The sequence below is a fragment of the Pelobates fuscus genome, chromosome 2 (genome assembly GCF_036172605.1).
Source record: "Pelobates fuscus isolate aPelFus1 chromosome 2, aPelFus1.pri, whole genome shotgun sequence".
NCBI classification, from domain to species: domain Eukaryota; kingdom Metazoa; phylum Chordata; class Amphibia; order Anura; family Pelobatidae; genus Pelobates; species Pelobates fuscus.
In genome coordinates, this window is record NC_086318.1 from 451,604,932 (window position 1) to 451,630,211 (window position 25,280).

Below are 25,280 nucleotides of genomic sequence, written 5' to 3' on the forward strand. Positions count from 1 at the left end.
CGAGGTGAATTACAGTTGGACAGACTTTCTGCCAGGTTTCTCCTATTGTTTACTCTTCTCTTCCTCTCTCAGAATGGTTTCTTCTTTCTTCCTATCTTATCTAGTTTTCTTTAAAGGACCACTATAGGCACCCAGACCACTTCAGCGTAATGAAGTCGTCTGGGTGCCAGGTCCAGCAAGGTTTAACCCTTTTTGCTGTAAACATAGCAGTTTCAGAGAAACTGCTATGTTTACCTATGGGTTAATCCAGCCTCTAGTGGCTGTCTCATTGACAGCCGCTAGAGGCGCTTCCGCGCTTCTCACTGTGATTTTCACAGTGAGAAGACGCCAGCGTCCATAGGAAAGCATTGACTGACTGCGCGTGGGCTCTTGCGACGGAAGAAGAGGGAGGAGAGTCCCAGCGCCGGAAAAGAGGTAAGGGATTAACCCCTTCCTCCCCCTTCAGCGCCACGGGAGTGGGACCCTGAGGGTGGCGACGCATAGTCTGGGAGTCAACTGAGCTTTTATTCACAGGTCACAGTATTTATGCAGTTCCCCATGCAAGGGGTTTCCAAAATGACTTTGCAAGGGTTTTACAATAGTGGACTACGTGGGGAACTCATGTTACAGGACAATTTCCCAGCATCCATTGCTGTACTGGAGAGATAAGGGATAAGAATATACTGTTAATCACCCTATCTCTCCGTACACCCAAAGTTAAATTTTTACATTAAATTCTGTAGTAGTCACAATATTAGGGTGAATGAGCCAAATGACCCCTTGCTGCATAGCTGGAATCTGAGCGCACCATCTGGTGAAATACCGCTCAGATCCCTGCAAATTTAGATGAAAGCCATTCGAATTACCTTTTTACACGAATAAGCCTTGTAACAAAATAACATACTGAGCGCTTTAATATGCCAAAATAATTATTTGCACGAAAGGCCTGGAAGCCCAGCAGTGTTTGGTAAGTCAAGTAGCCGATTTTAGTTCCAGGCACTCGACGACCAAACACCGCTGGGCTTTCTGGAGAAAAGATGGCCGCCGCCACGTGTTCGACATACGAACGGTGGCCACCCGCAACATACTTAATAAGCCAGACTTTTGATGTAACGTACGAAAATTTCAAACCAAATCATGCTTACCAAGGATATATATATATTTTTTTTTTCCCTCCATTTTGTTATTAGTAGTGTGTACTGTACTGCAATTTTCATACAAAACATTCTACACATCTGAGATAGAAGCCTAATAAGGCATTATCAAAGAACCGAGGTTCAGTCATTAGAACGATAAGTGAAACAAAGTACAGCATATCACATTATGTAGTATAGTAAACAGTAAGCAATATATTAAGGAAAGCCGTTGACTTTTGCAAAATTAGCTATTAGACGAGGTTACTCTTTTCAGATATTAAAGTAAGAGAGGCTTAATCCTAACATCTAGGTATTGGTGATGGTTGCCCAAGAGCATCCAGGATGTTTCTGACAGTAGTCAGGTAGGTGTATAGGTTTGTTACCCCAAATTAAGGTGCACCTGGAGGTAAGTGCAAGGGTATTGAGACATTACTGGAGACATCCTAATTGTGTGGTTTCAGATTAGGTATCGACCGATATTGATTATTTAGAGCCGATACTGATAATCTGTGAACTTTCAGGCCGATAGCCGATAACTTGTCGATATTCCGTATTTACCATTTTGAAAAAAATAAACTAATTCTAAAGGTAAATGCACAAAATATATATGCCACATGTAGTGTTACTGATTGCACAAGGTTTGATTTCCTGTTGGTAATTATAAGGCATTTGATTTGTTAGCTACTTGCTATTGATTTCTGTTTAAATTAGCTATTGTTTGCAAATAAGCAGAGGCCTACCCAGGTGTTAAACATTCCTAGTGGGTGGTGATTTTAGGAGTTATATAAGGGTTGTTGTCATTAACTTGGCTAATATAGCTTGGTTGCTTCATCTAAGTGTTGCTTCTAAGTGTGTGTGGTTGGAGATATTCTGGAGAGTGCTGCTTCTAAGTGTGTGGTTGGAGATATTCTGGAGAGTGCTGCTTCTAAGTGTGTGGTTGGAGATATTCTGGAGAGTGCTGCTTCTAAGTGTGTGGTTGGAGATATTCTGGAGAGTGCTGCTTCTAAGTGTGTGGTTGGAGATATTCTGGAGATAAACTGGAGGTAATCTGAGTTATTCAGGAGGATAAATAAAAAGTTAAGATTTGTTTGATTTAAATTATTCACCTCATTGGAATGGCAGACTTAGTTCAGTGTAATAGTTGCTATGCATTTGTTTCACGTTCCACTTTTTGGAGGTTTGGTTGTTGTGTAATCTGTAGACAGTTCTCTATCTTGCGGCAGGAGATTGTATTTTTGAAGTCTGAGATTTGTAAATTATCTGGTAAACAAACTCAGGCTGGAACTGCTGCAAAGCCACTGCCACAGAGACATAATAGGAATGGCAGATGGATCACTGTAGGATCTGGTAGACTTAGAGTTGTGGATAAAAGGATATTGCACAGTCTGTTGCTCTACATAATTCATTTTCTGCACTTTCAGAGTGTAATGGTGTTATGGAGACAGGCACTGAGGCTAGTGGTGTTGTGGAGAGAGGCACTGAGGCTAGTGGTGTTGTGCAGAGAGGCACTGAGGCTAGTGGTGTTGTGCAGAGAGGCACTGAGGCTAGTGGTGTTGTGCAGAGAGGCACTGAGGCTAGTGGTGTTGTGCAGAGAGGCACTGAGGCTAGTGGTGTTGTGCAGAGAGGCACTGAGGCTAGTGGTGTTGTGCAGAGAGGCACTGAGGCTAGTGGTGTTGTGCAGAGAGGCACTGAGGCTAGTGGTGTTGTGCAGAGAGGCACTGAGGCTAGTGGTGTTGTGCAGAGAGGCACTGAGGCTAGTGGTGTTGTGCAGAGAGGCACTGAGGCTAGTGGTGTTGTGCAGAGAGGCACTGAGGCTAGTGGTGTTGTGCAGAGAGGCACTGAGGCTAGTGGTGTTGTGCAGAGAGGCACTGAGGCTAGTGGTGTTGTGCAGAGAGGCACTGAGGCTAGTGGTGTTGTGCAGAGAGGCACTGAGGCTAGTGGTGTTGTGCAGAGAGGCACTGAGGCTAGTGGTGTTGTGCAGAGAGGCACTGAGGCTAGTGGTGTTGTGCAGAGAGGCACTGAGGCTAGTGGTGTTGTGCAGAGAGGCACTGAGGCTAGTGGTGTTGTGCAGAGAGGCACTGAGGCTAGTGGTGTTGTGCAGAGAGGCACTGAGGCTAGTGGTGTTGTGCAGAGAGGCACTGAGGCTAGTGGTGTTGTGCAGAGAGGCACTGAGGCTAGTGGTGTTGTGCAGAGAGGCACTGAGGCTAGTGGTGTTGTGCAGAGAGGCACTGAGGCTAGTGGTGTTGTGCAGAGAGGCACTGAGGCTAGTGGTGTTGTGGAGAGAGGCACTGAGGCTAGTGGTGTTGTGGAGAGAGGCACTGAGGCTAGTGGTGTTGTGGAGAGAGGCACTGAGGCTAGTGGTGTTGTGCAGAGGCTAGGCACTGAGGCTAGTGGTGTTGTGCAGAGGCTAGGCACTGAGGCTAGTGGTGTTGTGCAGAGGCTAGGCACTGAGGCTAGTGGTGTTGTGCAGAGGCTAGGCACTGAGGCTAGTGGTGTTGTGCAGAGAGGCACTGAGGCTAGTGGTGTTGTGCAGAGAGGCACTGAGGCTAGTGGTGTTGTGCAGAGAGGCACTGAGGCTATGGTGAGGCCTAATAGAAAGCAGTTGTTGTTGGGGGATTCCATCATAAGAGGTGTGGAGATGGACAATGGTGGTCTTGTGAGGTGTCTTCCCGGAGCTACTGCTCACAGAGACGGGAGACGTATCTGTAATATTGTTAAGCGAGCAAAGCAGGAAGGGGAATTGGATGTACTTGTCCATCTTGGGACAAATGACTTGGCTTGCAATGAGGTTTCAGAGGTTAAGGAAGTTTTTAGTGTTTTTGCCAATGATATACAGCAGGTTGCTTCCACATGGTCATCCTCTGAAGTTCTGTCTGTGCATAACACTCAGAACGACAGGCGGTTGCGTATTAGGGACTTTAACTTGTATCTTGGTGAATGGTGTCGGGAGCAAGGATTTGGCTTTATTTCTCATGGTAGCTCTATTTGGAATGGAAATAAACTGTACAAAAAAGATGGTGTGCATCTTTCTCAAAAAGGAACAAATGTTCTCAGTGAGCAGTTAGGAGGTTTTGCTAGGATGTATTTAAACTAGGAGGTGGGCATAAGGGTGATAAAACATCAATCCAATTGTCACCCAAAACAAGGATAGAAGGTGCCTGTAGCAAGTGTGTTAAAAAATTATAAGCTTAGTCATTTCTACAAATGCTTGCAGTTTAGGGAATAAGATCCATGAACTTGTGGCAATAATGGCAACTGATAGTGTAGATTTCGTCGCTGTTACTGAGACATGGTATAATGAGAAAAATGACTGGGACATAGCAATACCAGGGTACTCTTTATATAGAAAAGACAGGGAAGGCAGGAAAGGGGAAGGGGTGGCCCTGTATGTGAAGGATAGCATAAAATCTAGCCTAATAAAAGTTGGTGAGGCGAACATAGTCTGTTTGGGTTACGTTAGAATTTGGTAATCACACAGTAATTCGTGTAGGTGTGATTTATAGGCCCCCAGGACAAATTGAAGAGTTAGATAATCTACTAGTTGAGGAAATATCTAAAATGACAATGAAGGGAGGAGGTTATCATCATGGGTGACTTTAATCTTCTTGATGTGAATTGGTAAACAAAAATAGCTGCTTGTGCCAGGAGCACACATATTCTAAACTCCCTACTGGGATTGTCTCTAAAACAAGTCGTTGAGGAGCCAACTCGTAAAGAGGCCATACTAGATTTAGTGTTAACAAATGGAGATTTGGTATCCGATATTACTGTAGGTGAAAGTTTAGGATCCAGTGATCATCAGTCAGTGTGGTTTAATATAAGAAGTCACACCACACAAAAACAGGAGTCATTATCAGACTGGAGCAATTTAAATGGCGTCCAAGAAAAATGGGATTATTTAAAAGTTGCACTACTGAAGGCAACAGAAAATTGCATTAGGCTTGTCAGTAAAAGCAAAAAATTCAAGAAACCACTGTGGTACTCCGCAGATGTGGCCAAAATTGTAAAAAACAAAAAGTTAGCATTTAGTAATTATAAAAAAAAAAAACCAGAGTGAGGAAGACAGAATGATCTATAAGATTAGACAGAAAGAGGCTAAGCAAGTTATAAGAGCTTCCAAATCACACACAGAAGAGAAAATAGCACAGTCCGTAAAAAAGGGGGACAACTTTTTTTAGATACATAAATGAGAAAAGCAAAGTAAAACAAGGATTAGGTAGATTAAAAACAAAAGAAGGAAGGTATGTTGAAGAGGATAAAGGTCTAGCTGACTGCCTCAATGAATATTTTTGTTCGGTATTTACAGATGAAAATAAAGGAGAGGGACCTCAGTTAAGAAAAAGGATAAATGAGTTATTTATTACACGTGAGTTTAGAGGAAGAGGTTCTATTTCAACTGTCAAAAGTAAAGACAAATAAGTCAATGGGACCTGATGGAATACACCCAAAGCTATTAAAAGAGCTTAGTGGTGTACTAGCAAAACCATTAACAGATTTATTTAACCAATCATTGATAACAGGAGTAGTCCCAGAAGATTGGAAGTTGGCGAATGTTTTGCCCATTCACAAGAAAGGTAGTAGGGAGGAGTCTGGCAACTATAGGCCAGTAAGCCTTACTTCAGTAGTGGGGAAAGTGATGGAAACCATGTTAAAGAATAGGATTGTTGAACATCTAAAAACACATGGATTTCAAGATCAGAGACAACATGGGTTTACTTCAGGGAGATCAAGCCAAACTAATCTTATTGATTTTTTTGATTGGGTAACTAAAATTTTAGATCAGGGTGGTGCTGTAGACATTGCTTACCTAGATTTCAGTAAGGCTTTTGACACTGTTGCACATAGAAGGCTTATCAATAAACTACAATCTTTGAGTTTGGATTCCAATATTGTTGAATGGGTGAGGCAGTGGCTGAGTTACAGGCAACAGAGGGTTGTAGTCAATGGCGTATATTCGAAGCTTGGGCTTGTCACCAGTGGGGTACCTCAGGGATCTGTACTTGGACCCATTCTCTTTAATATTTTTATTAGTGATATTGCAGAAGGTCTTGATGGTAAGGTATGTCTTTTTGCTGATGATACTAAGATATGTAACAGGGTTGATGTTCCAGGAGGGATAAGCCAAATGGCTAATGATTTAGGTAAACTAGAAAAATGGTCAGAGTTGTGGCAACTGACATTTAATGTGGATAAGTGCAAGATAATGCATCTTGGAAGTAAAAACCCAAGGGCAGAGTACAGAATATTTGATAGAATCCTAACCTCAACATCTGAGGAAAGAGATTTAGGGGTGATTATTTCTGATGACTTAAAGGTAGGCAGACAATGTAACAGAGTAGCAGGAAATGCTATCAGAATGCTTGGTTGTATAGGGAGAGGTATTAGCAGTAGAAAGTGGGAAGTGCTCATTAGGGATCGACCGATATTGATTTTTTTAGAGCCGATACCGATATTCTGTGAACTTTCAGGCCGATAGCCGATATAATTTGCCGATATTCTGTACATTTACCATTTTGGGGAAAAAAAAACTATTTCTAAAGGTAAATGCATAAAATATACATGCCACGTGTAGTGGATGCAGTGTGTTTGTGTAGTACGTGGGTAGTGTGCGTAAAGTGAATGCAGTGTGTGTAGAGTGAATGCTGTATATACTAAAAGCAAAGTGTGTGTGTTTGTGTAGTATGTGCATATAAGGAATGCAGAGTGTGTGTATTTGTGTTGTGTGTGTGTGTGTGTGTAGTGAATGTAGTGTGTTTATATAATGCAGAGTGTGTGTGTTTGTATAGTGTGTGTATATAATGCAGAGTGTGTGTGTAGTGTGCATTATATAAACACACTACACAAACACACTGCACAAACTGAATTATATAAACACACTACACAAACACACTGTGTATATAATGCAGTGTTTATAGAATGCAGTGTGTTTGTGTAATGTTTATATAATGCAGTGTGTTTGTGTAATGTGTTTGTATAGTGTGTGTGTATATAATTATAGGGTGTGTGTATATAATGCAGTGTGTGTGTGTGTGTATAATGCAGTGTGTGTGTGTATATAATAGTGTGTTTGTGAAGTGTGCATTATATACACACACTATACAAACACACTGCATTATATATACACACACACTGCATTATATACACACACACACAGCATTATATACACACACTATACAAACACACTGCATTATATATACACACACTACACAAACACACTGCATTATATATACACACTATACAAACACACTGCATTATATATACACACACTACACAAACACACTGCATTATATATACACACACTACACAAACACACTGCATTATATATACACACACTACACAAACACACTGCATTATATATACACACACACTATACAAACACACTGAATTATATACACAGTGTGTTTGTGTAGTGTATGTGTATAATAATAGTGTATGTGTGAGGGGGCATTTTTTATTAAAAAACATTTTTTTATTTTTATATTACATTTTTTTTTTTATATATATTTAATTATTATTTATTTTTTGTTGTCCCCCCTCCCTGCTTGTTGCCTTGCCAGGGAGGGGGGATATGTTAATCCCTGGTGGTCCAGTGGCATTGGCTTAGCTGGGGGAGGGGAGGGGAGGGGGGAGGGGGGAGGTGGGGTGGGCAGCAAGCGTTTACTCACCTCCCAGCAGCTCCTCCAGCTCCCCAGTGTAAATCTTGCGAGACCCGCGGCAGTCAGAGCTGGCCGCGGGTCTCGCGAGATTTACACTGGGGAGCTGGAGGAGCTGCTGGGAGGTGAGTAAACGCTTGCTGCCCGCCCCCTCAGGACCGCCGGGCTTGTAATGAGCCCGGCGGTCCTGGGAGGTATTATCGGCAATATCGGTATCCCTATTGGCCGATACCGATATTGCCGAAAATACCGAATATCGGCCGATTATATCGGTAAAACCGATAATCGGTCGATCCCTAGTGCTCATGCCATTGTACAGAACACTGGTGAGACCTCACTTGGAGACCGTATCTTCAGAAGGATATTGATACCTTAGAGAGAGTTCAGAGAAGGGCTACTAAACTGGTTCATGGATTGCAGGATAAAACTTACCAGGAAAGATTAAAGGATCTTAACATGTATAGCTTGGAGGAAAGACGAGACAGGGGGGATATGATAGAAACATTTAAATACATAAAGGGAATCAACACAGTAAAGGAGGAGACTATATTTAAAAGAAGAAAAACTACCACAACAAGAGGACATAGTCTTAAATTAGAGGGACAAAGGTTTAAAAATAATATCAGGAAGGATTACTTTACTGAGAGGGTAGTGGATGCATGGAATAGCCTTCCAGCTGAAGTGGTAGAGGTTAACACAGTAAAGGAGTTTAAGCCTGCGTGGGATAGGCATAAGGCTATTCTAACTTTAAGATAAGGCCAGAGACTAATGAAAGTATTTAGAAAATTGGGCAGACTAGATGGGCCGAATGGTTCTTATCTGCCGTCACATTCTATAGTGGATGAAGTATGTTTAGACAGGGGAGCTGTGTGTGTTTGTGTAGTGGATGCAGTGTGTATTTTTGTAGTGTGTGTGTGTGTATATAATGAATGCAGAGCGTGTTTGTGTAGTGTGTATAGTGAATGCAGTGAGTGTTTGTGTAGTGTGTATAGTGAATGCAGTGAGTGTTTGTGTAGTGTGTATATATAGTGTTACAAACCGCCATTTGTAACTGGCCCTTTAAATGACAAATTGCCCTGCTTCCCTGGGTTGTGGAGAAGCCTTTTTGCCAGCCTCCTTCCTCATGACTATGGCCCCTGGGAGATTGTGCCCCTGAAAACGTATGGCCCTTTTAGCACCGTCTGGGGACATATTGTGACTTTGTTGAACAATGCCCCTTTAAGACTTTGTCCCCAGTGTCCCCAAACCTTTAATATACTTTGTTCCTGGCTTTCTCCCACTTGGTTCAGTAAATGGGGCTTACTGAACTAAGTACCACACAGGCGGACCACCCAGAAGTGGAAGTGTGCAGGCAATTTGCCGAACACTGGGTGGCCGCAGTTCGTGCAAACAAACACGTGGCAGCGGCCATCTTTGTTCATTCGAACGAGGTAAGCGGTGTGTGTAGCTAAATTCATGGAACTGAAATTGGCTACACATTTCACCGAACACCGCTGACCCTTACCTTCTCCTACACTGAACTTTCAGCTGCAGAGACTAAGTCCTGTTCGAAGATTCAAACACACGTTCGAATGGGACTTAGTAATTTTTCTGCATAAAATTGACCGGCCGCAGAGCCCAAATCTATGGAACTGTTTTGGGCAGGAAAATGTGCTTGCGGTCGGTCATAAAGGACTTCCGTCTAACTTTTGATCTACTGGAGGGATTTGTATGATTTTTGGTTATGTTTATATTTAAAGTATGCTGATTCTGGAGATGGAGATTGGATGTATGGTTTTAAAGTTATAGTGTATGTGTAAAAACTGTATTTTTCCTGTCTGTGATAATTATGTTAACCCATTGTGTAACATAATTATATCACAGGCAGAGGGGAGGATTTTGTGTGTAAGGGAAACCTATCTAAGGGAAACCTATCTAAGGGAAAACCTGCATAAAAGAAGGCCCTTTTGGTGCCAATAAAACAGAATGACTTGACCCTCTAATTTGCAGCCTTGACTCATGTTTGTAGGGGACCGCTATAATCACTACAGGGATTGCTATGCTCTTCATACTCCCTTAGCTACTGAGCTCTTGTAAGAGCTCTTGTTCCTGATCCTGCTTCGCTCTACAGAAAGAAGAGGTTCACCTACTGGAACCTGGAGCCTGGTCGTAGGTCCAGGGTGGATAGCAGACGGCGAGATCTTAGCCCAGAAGCAGCGGTTCATTGAGTCTGCAGTACTTATGGTGTCTACGCAGTAGTTATGGTGTCTACGGTGCTGATGGTCCTTTGGTGAGCGCTAGGAGCATCCTTTCTACGGTCCAACTTCCAGCCAGCCTGGAGGCAACTGTAACATATAGTAAATGCAGTGTGTGTGTGTGTGTGTATAATGAATGCAGTGTGTGTATAATGAATGCAGTGTGTGTAGTGTGGGTAAAGTGAATGCATTGTGTGTGTATATAATGCAGTGTGTGTGTGTATTTGTGTTAAATGGGGGGGGGGGATTTTTTATTTTAATTATTATTATTTTTTTTTTATATTTAAATGTTTTGTGTTTGTTTGTGTAGTCCCCCCCTCCCTGCTTCTTACCAGGGAAGGGGGATATAGTATTCGCTGGTGGTCCGGTGGCTTGTTAAGTACAGGGGGGGCCGGCAGCAAGCTGTTTCTTACCTTTCTTGCAGCTCCTCCAGCTCCCCAGTATAAATCTCGCGGACCCTAGTGCCGCGCTGAGTGTTGCCATGGTAACCCGTAGCAACGCTCTGTGGCCGAGGGACTCGCAAGATTTGCACTGGGGAGCTGGAGGAGCTCCAAGAAAGGTAAGAAACAGCTTCCTGCTTGTAATGAGCTTGTAATGAGCTTGGCGGTCCTAGGAGGTATTATCGGCAATATTGGTATCTATATTGGGCGATACCGATATTGCTGAAAATACCGAATAGCGCCCGTTCCCTATTTCAGATGGCATAGCGAGATTGCGTTAAGAGTTACTCTATTTAAAGCACCTCCAGTGTGCCAAGGCAACTCTAACTATGGAGGTGAACGGGGGGCAAGGGATTGGTAAGAGGAGCTGGTAAACCCACATGGGATACCCTGAAATTATGTAAATGAGTGCGACGTAAACGCTGCTCAGCCACTATAACGTGGATCATCGGTTGAGAGAGGCAACATTAAACCGTAAACAGAGAATGCAAAGTAAGATAATGTCTTAATAAAAATAAGGTCAATGCTCATCAAAGAACATCAGGTCACGGAGTCCCAGGTGGGCAGTGAGGAATGTTACAGCGTCTGTGGGGGATTTGACTATATATGATGGTTCAGCGGTGTAGACCATTAGTGCTCGTGGAGAGGACCAGCGGTATGTGTTTTCTGCTGCGATCAGCTGCTTCAGGATGGGCTGCATGGATTTCCACCATTGCAGGTTAAGCATATGGGATCCAAAGTCCACGGGTGCCTTGTCCCGTAGTATAGACATTAATTTCTATTTGTTGGCGTAAGACTAAAACTACTATATCTCTCGGGGAGACTGCAGGTGCACACTGGGATGTGGCAATCTGGTAGGCCACCATCAATGGTGATTGTGACGGAATGCCGTCACTGAGTACCATGCCCACATGTGCCCACAGCACAAAGCAGAACTGGCAAGCGAGTGGGCACGGTGGGGGATACCCCGCCCCAGCGGCAGTGTGTGGTCCAGGGTGAGAAGTGTACCGTACTTCCTCCCCAGAGGTAGGGTCCGTTAATAGGAGTGGAGACAACCGGTCTCACTCCCCAGCGGCAGTGTGCAGTCCAGGGAGAGAAGTGTGTCGTCCTTTTTCCCCAGCGGCAGTGTGTGTTATTGGGAGTGGAAACAACCAGTCTCACTCTCCAGCGGCAGTGTGAGTTATGTGAGAATATTTATGCGGTGATAAATATTACAAATATTTTCATAAAAATGCTCAAAAATGTATTTCATTTTTATTATCAAAAATGTATATCTTGCCACTGTTCCCCGATTAATGATATTAAGCTGAAAATTACCTACTATTTTAATTATCTTAGATCCCAGAGTGTCACGGCACAACCCGAACCCTGCAGACAGCAAGGCGTGATGCCCCTTTAAGATACCTGGCTGGGTTTGAATTCACAGCTCCAGCATCCCAGTCAGGTTCTCTGCCATGCTGTCCACCAGGGGGCTTTAGTACCTTCTGCCTTATTCTGCTTCCTGACCCCTTGCCTGGATTGAGCAGCACTGATCCACCTGCAACCCTTTTCCAATTAGGGTCAGCTGCATCTAATTAGCAGGCTGTAAAAGCCAGCCCTGCCTGAAACCCAGTATGTGGTCATTTTGCCTGTTTGGTGTTTCCTGCCGGATCTTTGCTACGTTACTGACTGATTTCCTGGACTCTGACCTCTGCCTGCTTTACCAACTTCGTTACTCCTGGATTTCCCCTTAATCTGTAGTGCGCTTCTGGTTTTTGCCTCCTTCCTGTGCCATCTCCTGCAACTGGGCTCCATCTCTTGGTAAACTGTTACACAAGTCCCCAGGTGACTTTTACATAAAGGAAGTTTCACCAGATTTTTATTCCACACATTAATCACAAATTAATTATAAAAATATAATTTATTGTGACAATAATAATAGGTATAACATAAGTATAAAATATGGCAGTGGTTTAACACAATATAGACCTCTAAAAGCAACAGTTATATGCACCAGTTGTCAACAAGATTTACGATAGGACACTGCTTAGAAACCAATATAACACAGAACACAGCAGCACAGCGTAAAGCAATAAAAACTTTGGCTGAATTAACGCTTTCACTGCCAGCTACAATCCTCATAGGCAAGATATCCCATTATATTGCAATTTTACAACTTTAGTAATCCTCATACCAGATCATTTACCATTCCTAAGACCATCCAATAAGAATAATTCTACCAGATTTTACGTATGTTGAATTTTAACTTTGCTAAATAAGATTCACCATTTTATGTCAGAACAAGTCAATACCTCTGGATAAAATTAGGTATGCTAACATTTGTCAAAATTACTGTTAATATATTGTTATCTTTATTCTACCTGCAGGAATGGAATTTTTATAGCCATATATTCCTTAGCTAATTATGATTTCTAATTATTGAAATCTGACCAAGATTTATCCAGATATACACTGCTCAAAAAAATAAAGGGAACACAAAAATAACACATCCTAGATCTGAATGAATTAAATATTCTTCTGAAATACTTTATTCTTTACATAGTTGAATGTGCTGACAACAAAATCACACAAAATTAAAAAAATGGAAATCAAATTGTTCAACCCATGGAGGTCTGGATTTGGAGTCGCATTCAAAATGAAAGAGGAAAAACACAATACAGGCTGATCCAACTTTGATGTAATGCCCTTAAAACAAGTCAAAATGAAGCTCAGTAGTGTGTGTGGCCTCCACGTGCCTGTATGACCTCACTACAATGCCTGTGCATGCTCCTGATGAGGTGGCGGATGGTCTCCTGAGGGATCTCCCCCCAGACCTCGACTAAAGCATCTGCCAACTCCTGGACAGTCTGTGGTGCAACGTGACGTTGATGGATGGAGCGAGACATGATGTCCCAGATGTGCTCAATTGGATTCAGGTCTGGGGAATGGACGGGCCAGTCCATAGCATCAATGCCTTCGTCTTGCAGGAACTGCTGACACACTCCAGCCACATGAGGTCTAGCATTGTCTTGCATTAGGAGGAACCCAGGGCCAACCGCACCAGCATATGGTCTCACAAGGGGTCTGAAGATCTCATCTCAGTACCTAGTGGCAGTCAGGCTACCTCTGGAGAGCTCATGGAGGGCTGTGCCCCCCACAGAAATGCCACACCACACCATTACTGACCTACTGCCAAACCGGTCATGCTGGAGGATTTTGCAGGCAGCAGAAGTTCTCCATGGCATCTTCAGACTCTGTCACGTCTGTCACATGTGCTTAGTGTGAACCAGCTTTGATCTGTGAAGAGGACAGGGCGCCAGTGGCAAATTTGCCAATATTGGTGTTCTCTGGCAAATGCCAAACGTCCTGCACTTTACTTCCTTGTAACCATGGATGTGGAATCTCTATACAGCATTCCACATACAGATGGCATCAATGCTTGCTTCAGTTTTCTCTCTCATGTCCACTGAACTGGCACTATTTATCCTCACACATAACTACTTCAGTTTTAACAATGAGGTTTACCTACAAATCATGGGCACTGCTATGGGCACTAAGATGGCACCCCTATATGCTAATCTGTTTATGGCAGATCTTGAACAGAGATTCCTAGAAATTCAACACACCAAACCATACCAATATTATCGCTATATTGATGATATCTTCATAATTTGGACTGAAAGCGAAGAAAAGCTGATACAGTTCCATGACTCTTTCAACACATTCCATCCATCAAACTAAAAATGGAATATTCCACTAGATCTGTGAATTTTCTGGACACCACTGTGACATGTAACAATGACACAATCCACAACTCGGTTTACAGAAAACCCACAGACAGGTGCAGTTACCTACACAGCTCCAGCTTCCACCCCTCCCATACTAACAGGGCATCATCTACAGCCAAGCCACTAGGTACCATCGCACATGCTCTGATCCTAAAGACTGTAATTCCCATCTAAATGTACTCTCCCAATCTATGAGACAGGCTACAAACCAAAGACTATTACAAAACAAATCAACTCTGCTGTGAAAACGCCACGCACGCGCCTGCTACAGTACAGAGAGAAAAAAATATCCACACAAGTGCCACTTGTGGTCACCTACAACCCAGCTCTTGAGGAAATACGGAAAATCATCAAAGACCTACAACCAATATTAACAGAAGATGAGACTATGAAAAACATTTTCCCTGAAACACCCATTTTGGCCTTCAGACAACCACCAAACCTCCAACAAAAAATAATCAACAGGAAGCTGCCCACTGATGGCAAGAATGAAGAAAATGGGACCAGTCAATGCAAAAAACCTCGCTGCAAACTGTGTCAGCACATATGCACAGACCGCACAGCCACACACAACAATAAAACCCACAGCATTAAGGTTCATACTCCTGCACATCCAGCAATGTGGTATACATGATTCAATGCATAAAATGCCACCTAGGATGCTACATTGGTTAATCCACCCAGTCATTAAATTAAATGGCAGAATGAATATGCACAGACACTCAAACACCACAAAGAAAAATCCTACTGCACGCCTGTGGGACACCACTTTACCCAGCCTGGCCACTCACTGAAGGACCTTAAAATCAAAGTACTGAAAGGGGGTTTTAAAAATACCCAGGAAAGTAAAGCCTTTGAAGCCAGAATGATTAAATGGTTTAACAGCAAGAATAGAAGACTAAATATTGATTTGGGTTCCCTGTCCCACTACCAACATTTTACATGAACACTCTCCCAGCATTATCTTACTATTGTCATATGTACCAACACTTTAAAATACATTCCTATATGTTTATTCTATCTACCGTATATACTCGAGTATAAGCCGACCCGAATATAAGCCGAGGCCCCTAATTTTACCCCCCAAAACTGGGAAAACTTATTGACTCGAGTATAAGACTAGGGTGGGAAATGCAGCAGCTACTGGTAAATTTCTAAATAAAATTAGATCCTAAAAAAAATATATTAATTGAATATTTATTATGCAGTGTGTGTGTGTATGAATGCAGTGTGTGTGTGTGTATGAATGCAGTGTGTGTGTGTATGAATGCAGTGTGTGTGTGTATGAATGCAGTGTGTGTGTATGAATGCAGCGTGTGTGTATGAATGCAGCGTGTGTGTATGAGTGCAGCGTGTGCGTATGAGTGCAGCGTGTGCGTATGAGTGCAGCGTGTGCGTATGAGTGCAGCGTGTGCGTATGAGTGCAGCGTGTGCGTATGTGTGCGTATGAGTGCAGTGTCTGTATGAGTGCAGTGCGTGTGTGTGTGTTGCAGAGCCGTGGGGGATGGGCAATTTTATTTTTATTTTAAATTATTTTAATATTTTTTTTATTATTCTTTCATATTAAATTGAATTATTATTTTTTTTTATTATTTTTTTTTTTTCGTCCTTTCTCCCTGCTTGATACATGGCAGGGAGGGGGGCTCTCCTTCCCTGGTGGTCCAGTGGCATTGGCAGTTCAGTGGGGGGAGGAGGGGGGCTGTCAGAGATGTTACTTACCTCTCCTGCAGCTCCTGTCAGCTCCCTTCTCCTCCGCGCCGGTCCGTTCAGCTCTTCTGTCAGCTCACACTGTAAGTCTCGCGAGAACCGCGGCTCGCGAGATTTACACTGGGAGCTGACCGAGGTGCTGAACGGACGGCGCGGAGGAGGAGGGAGCTTGCTGGAGAGGTAAGTAACATCTCTGCAGCCCCAGTCTGTATTATGGCAATGCAAATTGCCATAATACAGACTATTGACTCGAGGATAAGCCGAGTTGGGGGTTTTCAGCACAAAAAATTTGCTGAAAAACTCGGCTTATACTCGAGTATATGCAAAGTACTATGTGTAGACCTATGCTTTCCCATCCTATAATGCATGTATGCTTATATATGGGACTGTGCATTTATATTTGTGTATATGTGTTTATGTATATGTACATGTGTTTATGCGTTCACATATACATATTTATGTGTGTGTGCATGTAAAAGTGTACCATCCTCTGCACTGTCTGCTTGTTTGTTTTTCTCTTCCTTTTCTCCCCCCTCACTCTGCTCTTAAGAAAGATATTTAGGACCCTCTGCAAAGATGGTGTCTATTTTCTAACAAACATGTCTTATTTACACTCATGTCTCTTTAACCCCTGTATCACAACTCAACTTTGAATTAATTCTATGTGTCGTCTTGCTCAGAAATGCTTCAGACTTGAGAAAGGGAGGTTCTCCCGAAAGCTTCTCATTAAAAAAATTCTGTTAGTCCAATAAAAAAGGTATTACAAGATACAAATTGTATCTGTTTTTACATCTATAATTATGTATACATTTGTCTCTGGGTTGTAACATTCCTCCCACATCATGCCTTATCTCAGGTTTTATCTCTGTTTACATTAGTCACATTCCTTAGCTCAGACCTGAATGAATAGTGATAGAAAGATAAATCTTGTGTCTGTTAGCCTTGTAATACAAAATGGAGTCACCTCTGTTCTGAGGGTGACTGGCAGTATACACTTTTAATTTCTATCTTAACACAAAATGTCTGCTGATATAAATATACTGACCGTTTTTGGGAGTGGAGACAGTCAGTCTCCCTCCCCAGCGGTAGTTATGCAGTTCAGGGAGAGAAGCGTATCTGTCACGGGTGGCGGTCCGGAGACCGGGACCTCTGTATGCCTGATAATGGTAGGAGTTACAGTGTGGAAATGAACAATCAGGATTTGGTGCAGGGTAACCATACGCCCCCTGGTATTAAGCACCAGGGTCTGTGCGGCCACATACCAGGGCCCTGATGCAGCTTCTGCAGATCCCAGGAGCTTGATAATATGCAGATATGAATCCAGTACTAGAAACAAGGCAAGTCTCGAATAGGCACCAAACAAGATAACAAGACTAGCCTAGAAAAACCCAGAACCGGAGCAGGACAGAAGGCAGAACCCAGAACATGTACACAAGACATGAGGGAAACAAGAACAGGACATGGACAGGACTGTACATGAACTGGGAATACAAGACAAAATAAAACAAAACAAGAGGAGAAATAACTAAGTACTATATATGTAATAAACATTGGAGATTTAGACATACATAAATGGCCAAGATATATGCAGCCCACCACTGCGCCAAAGTACTCCAATTATGGTGGGTCCTAACTGCCTACACCCTGTTCCAAATTATTATGCAAATTCTATTTGTGTCACAAAGATTAAATATTTTGTTTTTCAGTTTAACTCGTGGATGGCATTGTGTCTCAGGGCTCTTTTGATTACTGAAAACAATCTCTGGCGCCTGTGAAAATTAGATTGCCTGGTGAGCCCAATTTAAGGAAAAACTACTAAAGGAGGGTGTTCCACATTATTAAGCAGAGCACCATTTTCATGCAATATGAGGAAGAAAAAGGATCTCTCTGCTGCCGAAAAGAGTAAAATAGTTCAATGCCTTGGACAAGGTATGAAAACATTAGATATTTCACGAAAACTTAAAGGACCACTATAGGCACCCATACCACTTCAGCTTAATGAGGTGGTCTGGGTGCCAGGTCCAGCTAGGATTAACCCTGCCTGCTGTAAACATAGCAGTTTCAGGGAAACTGCTATGTTTACATATGGGTTAATCCAGCCTCTAGTGGCTGTCTCACTGAAAAATATAATTTGCATAATAATTTGGAACAGGGTGTACATATGCATGACTAAAAGTACAAGAATAAAACACACACAGTACTTACCTGCAAGGAAAGGAGCAGAGGTATGAGACCATTGCTAGCAAGAAAACACTGAAACAAAAAGGATAAATAGCAAAGGAATGGGTGTGGCAACCACCTAGTTAAGTAATGATTCTCATAACATGTATGTTACTGCTTTATACTTATTAGATGTTACATGCTTAACGACTACCAAACATGAACAGCTTGTTCCAACTTGACCACCATCAATTTAAATACAATTATTAGGCATGTACTTAAACAACCAGCATGCAATTCAAAGTAAAATGTATAATGTCATAACGAACGTCATTTATTTTAAAATTTTTATTAATCTTTTGAATCCACATTTGCATTTGTGAAAAGTGTCAGCTAGACTTTAAATAGATCTCAGATAACCTAGTAGTTAATCAACAGTTAAGTGCAGCAGCTTTGAGTTTCATAAATGCCGCAACGTACCAACCGAATGTTAATCTTTAAAGAAAAAAAATTAAAATGTGCCTGACCAACGAATGTCACAACCTGTATTGCATATTGTAGTTATCTATACCTTGACTCTGCTGTTGTGGCGAATCAAGGCTGTTTGTCACTCTTTGTGCACAATAAAAATAAAGAATATATAAAAAAAAAAAAAAAAGAAAACCAGACACGGAACAGAGAAGCAGAAAAAAAAAAACAAGAAAAACTAAACAAGAATTGTAAAAAGAGTACTGGATACCAGCCATGACCAGAAATATCCACAGAATGTAACAGGACGTGACTGTATCATCCTTTCTCCGCCGGGGGAAGTGTGAGTTATTGGGACTGGAGACAACCGGGCTCACTCCACAGCGACAGTGTGCAGTCCAGGAACAAGAGACAGTCTGTTTCTCTCCCCAGCAGCAGAGTGAGTTATTGGGAATGGAGACAACCGGTCTCACTCCCCAGCGGCTGTTTGAGCTACAGAGAGTGGAGGTGGTTGGCCTCTCTCCCCAGCGGCAGATAACCATTGAAATGGAGGGTGTCGTTGATGAGACTTCGGTTGCCACAGGCACCCTGCAAGTGGAAGAGTTGGCTCCTCCAACTCCTCCTGAGGCTAACCCCTGCGACCTGTTATGGTCTGGTCAGCGGATAGCAGGCTAGACTGCTGCTACCCCTACCCTTGATGATGCACCTGCATCAAGGCAGAGCGCAGCCAGCCTCTGCTCTCCCTTCCCCTGGTTCCTGTCCCTAGCGGTCTTGCAGGGTCCGGAAGGCAGTTTGGCGTGGAGGCGCGGGCCTCCGGGCAGAGAGCAGGTAGCCTCTGCCCACCCCTGTTACCTAAGCTGAGCCCTGGCAGCTAATAGGAGTAGAGGCGCGGGCTTCAGGGCAGAGTGCTTTGGTCATGCGAAAGACATGGTGAATTACTTTTGTGGTTTGATTTAGAGGAAAGGAACAGACACATTGTAACAAAGTGGCAGCCAGAGGGTATTTGTAACAGTAATAGCGGAGGTAACCAGTCGGGTTACCTGTGGTCTGCTACAGTGATCAACTTTGCTTGTTTATTTGGTAGCACCGAGGCGATTAGGCGTCTCAAAAAGTGTGGTAATTCCTTTGGAGATAGCGTCCGATACTTCAGGCTTTCAATTTTTTAAATCTGATTTTTATCATCTATAGCATCTATACTATAGAGTGGTAGTTGTATGAGAGGATTGTAGATTTTGCATTGTTTCATGCAGGTTCGAGAATCCGTGTCTTCTGTGGCTTGCACCAGGTAGTTACTGCCTGTGGCCCATCTCTGGTAGGTTTACATCTCAGTTGGATGGAGGTGAATATGTGAACTACGGCTCCAAAAATCGGGCGCGCTCCACAGTGGCCTGAAGGTTCCAGTGGGTCTTGCGAGTGGATTTGGCGTGAGATCCAAACACAAGGGGCATCGTTGGGCACCATAGAAACATAGAAACATAGAATGTGACGGCAGATAAGAACCATTCGGCCCATCTAGTCTGCCCAGAGGTTCCCCAAGAGAAACTAGTTGTTCCCGATGGTAATTAGGGTTAGTGTTCCCGAGAATTTTAGTCGCTGGTTCAGGAGCGGTTAGAAATGGCTTGTCCCCGCTTTCCAAGGGTATGTTTTTATAACTATCGTCTCCCCTCTTTCCTTTCCAATTCTGAACCAAGGCAGTGTCGCCAAAATACACTTTCCACGCATTTTAACAACAAGCCTTGGTTATGTTCAAAATAGTCCAGATATTATGGTCAAAATACAAAATATGTCCAGATGTTATTCCCATTGTTCTTTTTTAGGAAATGTAAATGGACAGTGGTGTAGGAGAAAGGTTAATTTGAAAATTTGGGAAAGAAATGTGCATTTTGTTTTGTCCTTAGGAGCCTCAAAAATCAGGATGCGTAAGAAACACAGGGAAGAGCAACAAGGACAGCAATGGAGAGACTCCTGAGGAGGTAAGGTGCCTAAGGCATGTACAATGGCATGTTCCAGAGCTTTTCTAGATACCCTGTTTGAGAACAAGTAATTGTTGCAGAGGATTCTGATACTGCAGCATTTTTAAAGTTGGGTGGGTTAGAATTATTCAATTTCATTAATATCCATCACCTCTCCGTAATGACAAAAATAATTTTATTTAAGAAAATGTACGGATTTTACAAAGTCTCACGACGGACGGAAAGTCATGATTTTATTAAAGACACAGATGTCTTCCTTTACTACCAAATAGCAGCAGTGTGTTTTGTTAACAATATCTGTAGCATAAAACAGAGAAGCAATGAATACATGAACACAGCAAGTGACTTCATCAATTTTCACCACTCGGGTATACGCACAGGTAATAGTTCTTCACCCTCTCAATGGTCCTCTTTATTTCATGTTCTAAATGATCCACAAACATCTGTATCCAACAAAAGTTAAGGTGGCAACAAAACTTCATCTGAAGAAATTGCAGAGATCTGGCTTCTGTAGGAGCTAAAAGTGGTCAATGGTATATTTAAGATGGAGCTAAATATAGCTATAAAAAAGATATATAAAAAAAATGTAATGTCATGTGACCTTTATGGGCAAAGCAACACAGTCCTCTAGGGTAACAGGCATAGAACAACAGTCTCCTGTGCAAAAATGGTGTGGTTTATTTATAGCGTGCACAAAATCCATACAGCAATCAGTTTGTTCAAAAACTGCAGCACAACAGAAAGGAAAATCTACAAAATAAATCCTAGCTCAAATTTGAGCACTAACTAAACATAAAGAAATGTCCCTTACTAACCAGGGTAATAAACTACACAAATCAAAAATAAGCATTGGTTTCACCAACCTTTAGCACTTTGTTTAGATGCTGTTCTGCACAGACCTGCTCTCTCTGCAGGTCAGATTGTATCTGACCTCTTTCTGCTCTGAGACCTGCTAATTAAAGCCTCAGCAGTTGCTAATTGGGCAGGTGAATGGGTATAGACTATGGAGGATTCTGGGTCCTAGATACCTTCCTTCTATTACCCTCCCATAGACTCTGTCACAGTCAATAAACATAGACTATAGGAAAAATAACATTCTACTGTCATATTATTACAAATGTTACCAAACATTTCAAATATTACATACGAAAAATTCACACACTAAAATGAGTACAGAAAAAAAGCTTATCAAAATGGGGATGGATAATATTCACCTCCCTCTGTGTCTTTAATACAATTATTACTTTCTGTCATTACTTAGTATCATCACTTGAATTGTATAACAATACACAAAGGCTCATATTATGCTATTTTAAATTTATCAATAACCACAGAAGAAAAATGAATAACAGGATTAAAATAAAAGTGATGACATGTTAAAAACAAATCCTGCACATTAAGCAGCCATTTAACCCATCTCGCAAGAGTTTTAGAAGACATTAATTATGAGGAGAACGATAAAAAAGAAAAAAGAGTGGACTAATAGTTGGACGGAATGGAAGAATTCTGTTCTCATATTCCTTGACACAAATCAGACACTGATTACAATGATCTGGGAAAGACAGATTAAAAATAACTGTGCGAAGGGCAATATATAATTCTATCCTAAAAGGAGAGTAGGAACAGGCTCCGTAATCCAATGCTCTAACATTACAAACTTTTTTACACAAAATAAGGCAAAACTAAACCAACAATTTAGGAGAGAGTTCACAAAATGATAACTAGAAATTGTCTGGTTATTGGATGAAATTCAGAGAAATATTCACATCCCACATATAACCTTTATAGGAGTATTGCTTGAAAGCTTAAGACCTTTGAGTAACCAACAAATAATATATTTTTTCCAGTAGAGATACCATCAATTCCTTTGTGACAAAGAAATCACAGATTTATAAAAATATATTGTCAGTAAGCTTTTCCTTGTTCAAAACAATTGGGTAGAAAAGATAAAATAGCTTCCACAGGTGTAGAAACCGGATCCAAATCCCATCCCATGTACCAATTAGACCAAGCAATCTATGTACTGTAGTCTTATAAGATATTCCTGGAGCACAAGCTTGTTGTAGTAAAGACCACCTTGATTCCAGATTTCCTACGAGATTTTTACTCCCAATAGCGGCAAATAGAAAACACTGTGAATGAATAATGAAAACCAGCTGGTGTTATTACTCCCTCCACTTAAAGACGCATGACGACAAATTTCCGTCATGCAGTATTTTTTAAACAGGGACTCTTTCCCTGTTGGGAACCCCAGGTATCATTGGATTCCTGGGGCTCTCATGTTTTACCTGTTGCAATAATTTGTGACCCCAGACTGACCAATGCTCTATTTGCAGAACTCAAAGTGAGCACTGCAAATAGGCATTTAAATGGGGATTTAAATACCCATTGTTGCAATGTGATGTGAGCAGGGTTCAATCCCTGCTCACACTGTGGAGTTCCAGGTATCAATGTAATGGCACTGTAACTTCACAGGATAGTGGCAAAGGAGTACATTGGGGGGTATCGTTGGAATCAGTAGATGTTGCAGAACACAGCTGTAGTACACATCAGGTTCACGAAATACACGTTAAGTTATATGTGTGTATGTTAAAATCAGAAAAAAACACAACTTTACTACAATATTTAGCAGAGATTGGCTGTTAAATGGCTATGTAAAAAGTGTAAGAATAACCTTGGGTAAATAGCCTGTGATGCCTGTTTTATATAAATATATACTTTTGTGCTGCAATTTTGTTTTCTGTGTTGGCTATTAAGCTTACAAGACAAACCTACCAAATTCTAAAATTGCTCCACATTAAAATAATTTTTTACTCCTTGTATTTTTTTGGCCTAAACTGTGGGGAAAAAAGTATTTGTATTTTTTTTTACTTTTTTTATAATAAATAAGAATTTATATATGTATGTCACATCAAATGTAAGCCCTTTTTGTCCGTTAAATAAAAAAAAAAAGTATATATGGTGTTGGTACAATAAATGAGAGATGCAAATTGCGGTTTAACACAAACAGCAAAAAATTCCAAAATTGCTTGTGCCCTTAAGTGTATGCCCAACTTCTGAAGCTGTGTCCTTAAGGGTTCAATAACCGTGCCAACATTCCAACTAATCATCTCTCAGCCAAGTCTGTAAATAACAACAATCCAACCAATAATCTCTCAGCATAAACTATAAATAACAGTGATCCAACCAATCATCTCTCAGCATAGACTGTAAATAACAGGAATCCAGCCAATCATCTCTCAGCATAGGCTAAAAATAACAGTGATCCAACCAATCATCTCTCAGCATAGACTATAAATTGTCCCCTGCCTCCGCACCACTCACAGCAACCTTGCTTGCCCTGTCACCGCGAGTGGCATCAACTGGTCCATGTCTGCGGTGTGCTTCTGTCTCCGCCACCGTGCTCCAGACTGGCATTGTGTCTGACGCTGCACGCTCCAAAGCATCCTTGTATTTGTGCCGGACTCGGCACACAGTGATGACCTCAACAAGAGACAACAAGGAAAGGAAGAAACTCTTGCCACGTGTTGTGATTGGTTAACCTCCAATTAGTGTTAATCCGACACACCCTGGGTGTATAATAGCTAACCTCCCCCTTGCCTCAGTGACCTGTTGTGGTCTTTGGTTTACCATTGAGCATTACACTGTATTTGGATTTTCTGGTTACCGATCTCTGGCTTGTCTATCCTCTCCATCCTTGACCTCTGCTTGTCTCTACGTTACTCCCTCTCTCTGTATTCCCTTGACCTTGGCTTACTCTGACTATCCCTTTTGCATAGCCCGGCTATTCGAAGAGCTGGTATCGCAAATCTCTCTGTTGTGTCCTATCTGCGTGTTTGGTTTCCCTAGTGAACGTTACATTACAAGCTGGCCAAATGGAACCAGCAGATCTCTCGCAGCAGTTGACTGCTCAGAATTCCAAGCTGGAGGAGCAAGACCACCACTTGGATCCGTTCGCTCAGGCGTTGCAGACTATTCTGCAGTGCACCGCTCACCTCCAACCGGTGGCACAACAAGCTGATACTGCTGCAACGGCCCCTGTTTACATACCAGCACAGGAAGGTTCCTATCACTCAGTACGCATGACTCCACCCCAATGGTATAGTGGTGATTCTGCCCTTTGTCGTGGGTTTCTGAACCAGATTGATATACACATGGTTATGACCCCACACTCCTAGCCTTTATATGACAAATAGCCTTTGTCATTAAAGGGACACTATAGTCACCAGAACAACTACAGCTTAATGTAGTTCTGGTGAGTATAATTGCTCCCTTCAGGCGTTTTCATGTAAACACTGCCTGCAATTTTGATGATGTCACCAAGGGGGCAGGGGCCAGCACCGGCAGACCCGTGGAGAGCTGAAAATAAGGTATTTTAACCCATTCTGAGGGGTTAGCACTATAGGTTCAGGAATACACGTTTGTATTCCTGACCCTATAGTGATCCTTTAACCATCTCTCTGGCAGGGCCTTGGCCTGGGCTAAGCCGATATGGGAATCTGATCCCAACATCACCTACACCGATTTCCTGTCAACCTTTCGGAGAACGTTTGACATGCCTGGTAGGATAGCTTCCGTTGGGAGAGCCTTTGTTACGCATCAAACAAGGCTCCAGGACAGTGTTGGACTATGCCATACAATTCTGTACTCTAATGGTGGAAGTGGCATGGAACAACAATTCTGGTAACAGCATTTCAGGTTGGATTAACTGATTACCTATTAGATGATCTCATCGACTACTGCATTTTTATAGACAATCACAT

General features: G+C 42.2%; 1 protein-coding gene across 3 annotated transcripts in view; it reads left to right on the forward strand.

The window, feature by feature from the left end:
* The window catches only part of PPP2R5D (protein phosphatase 2 regulatory subunit B'delta), a 192,423-nt gene that overhangs the window by 19,415 nt on the left and 147,728 nt on the right, over positions 1 to 25,280 (forward strand). For all 3 annotated transcript variants that reach the window (XM_063444210.1, XM_063444211.1, XM_063444212.1), the window contains exon 2: positions 20,443 to 20,517. In XM_063444210.1, the coding sequence (XP_063300280.1) occupies positions 20,443 to 20,517 (75 nt within the window). The remainder of the gene's footprint in view (positions 1 to 20,442; positions 20,518 to 25,280) is intronic.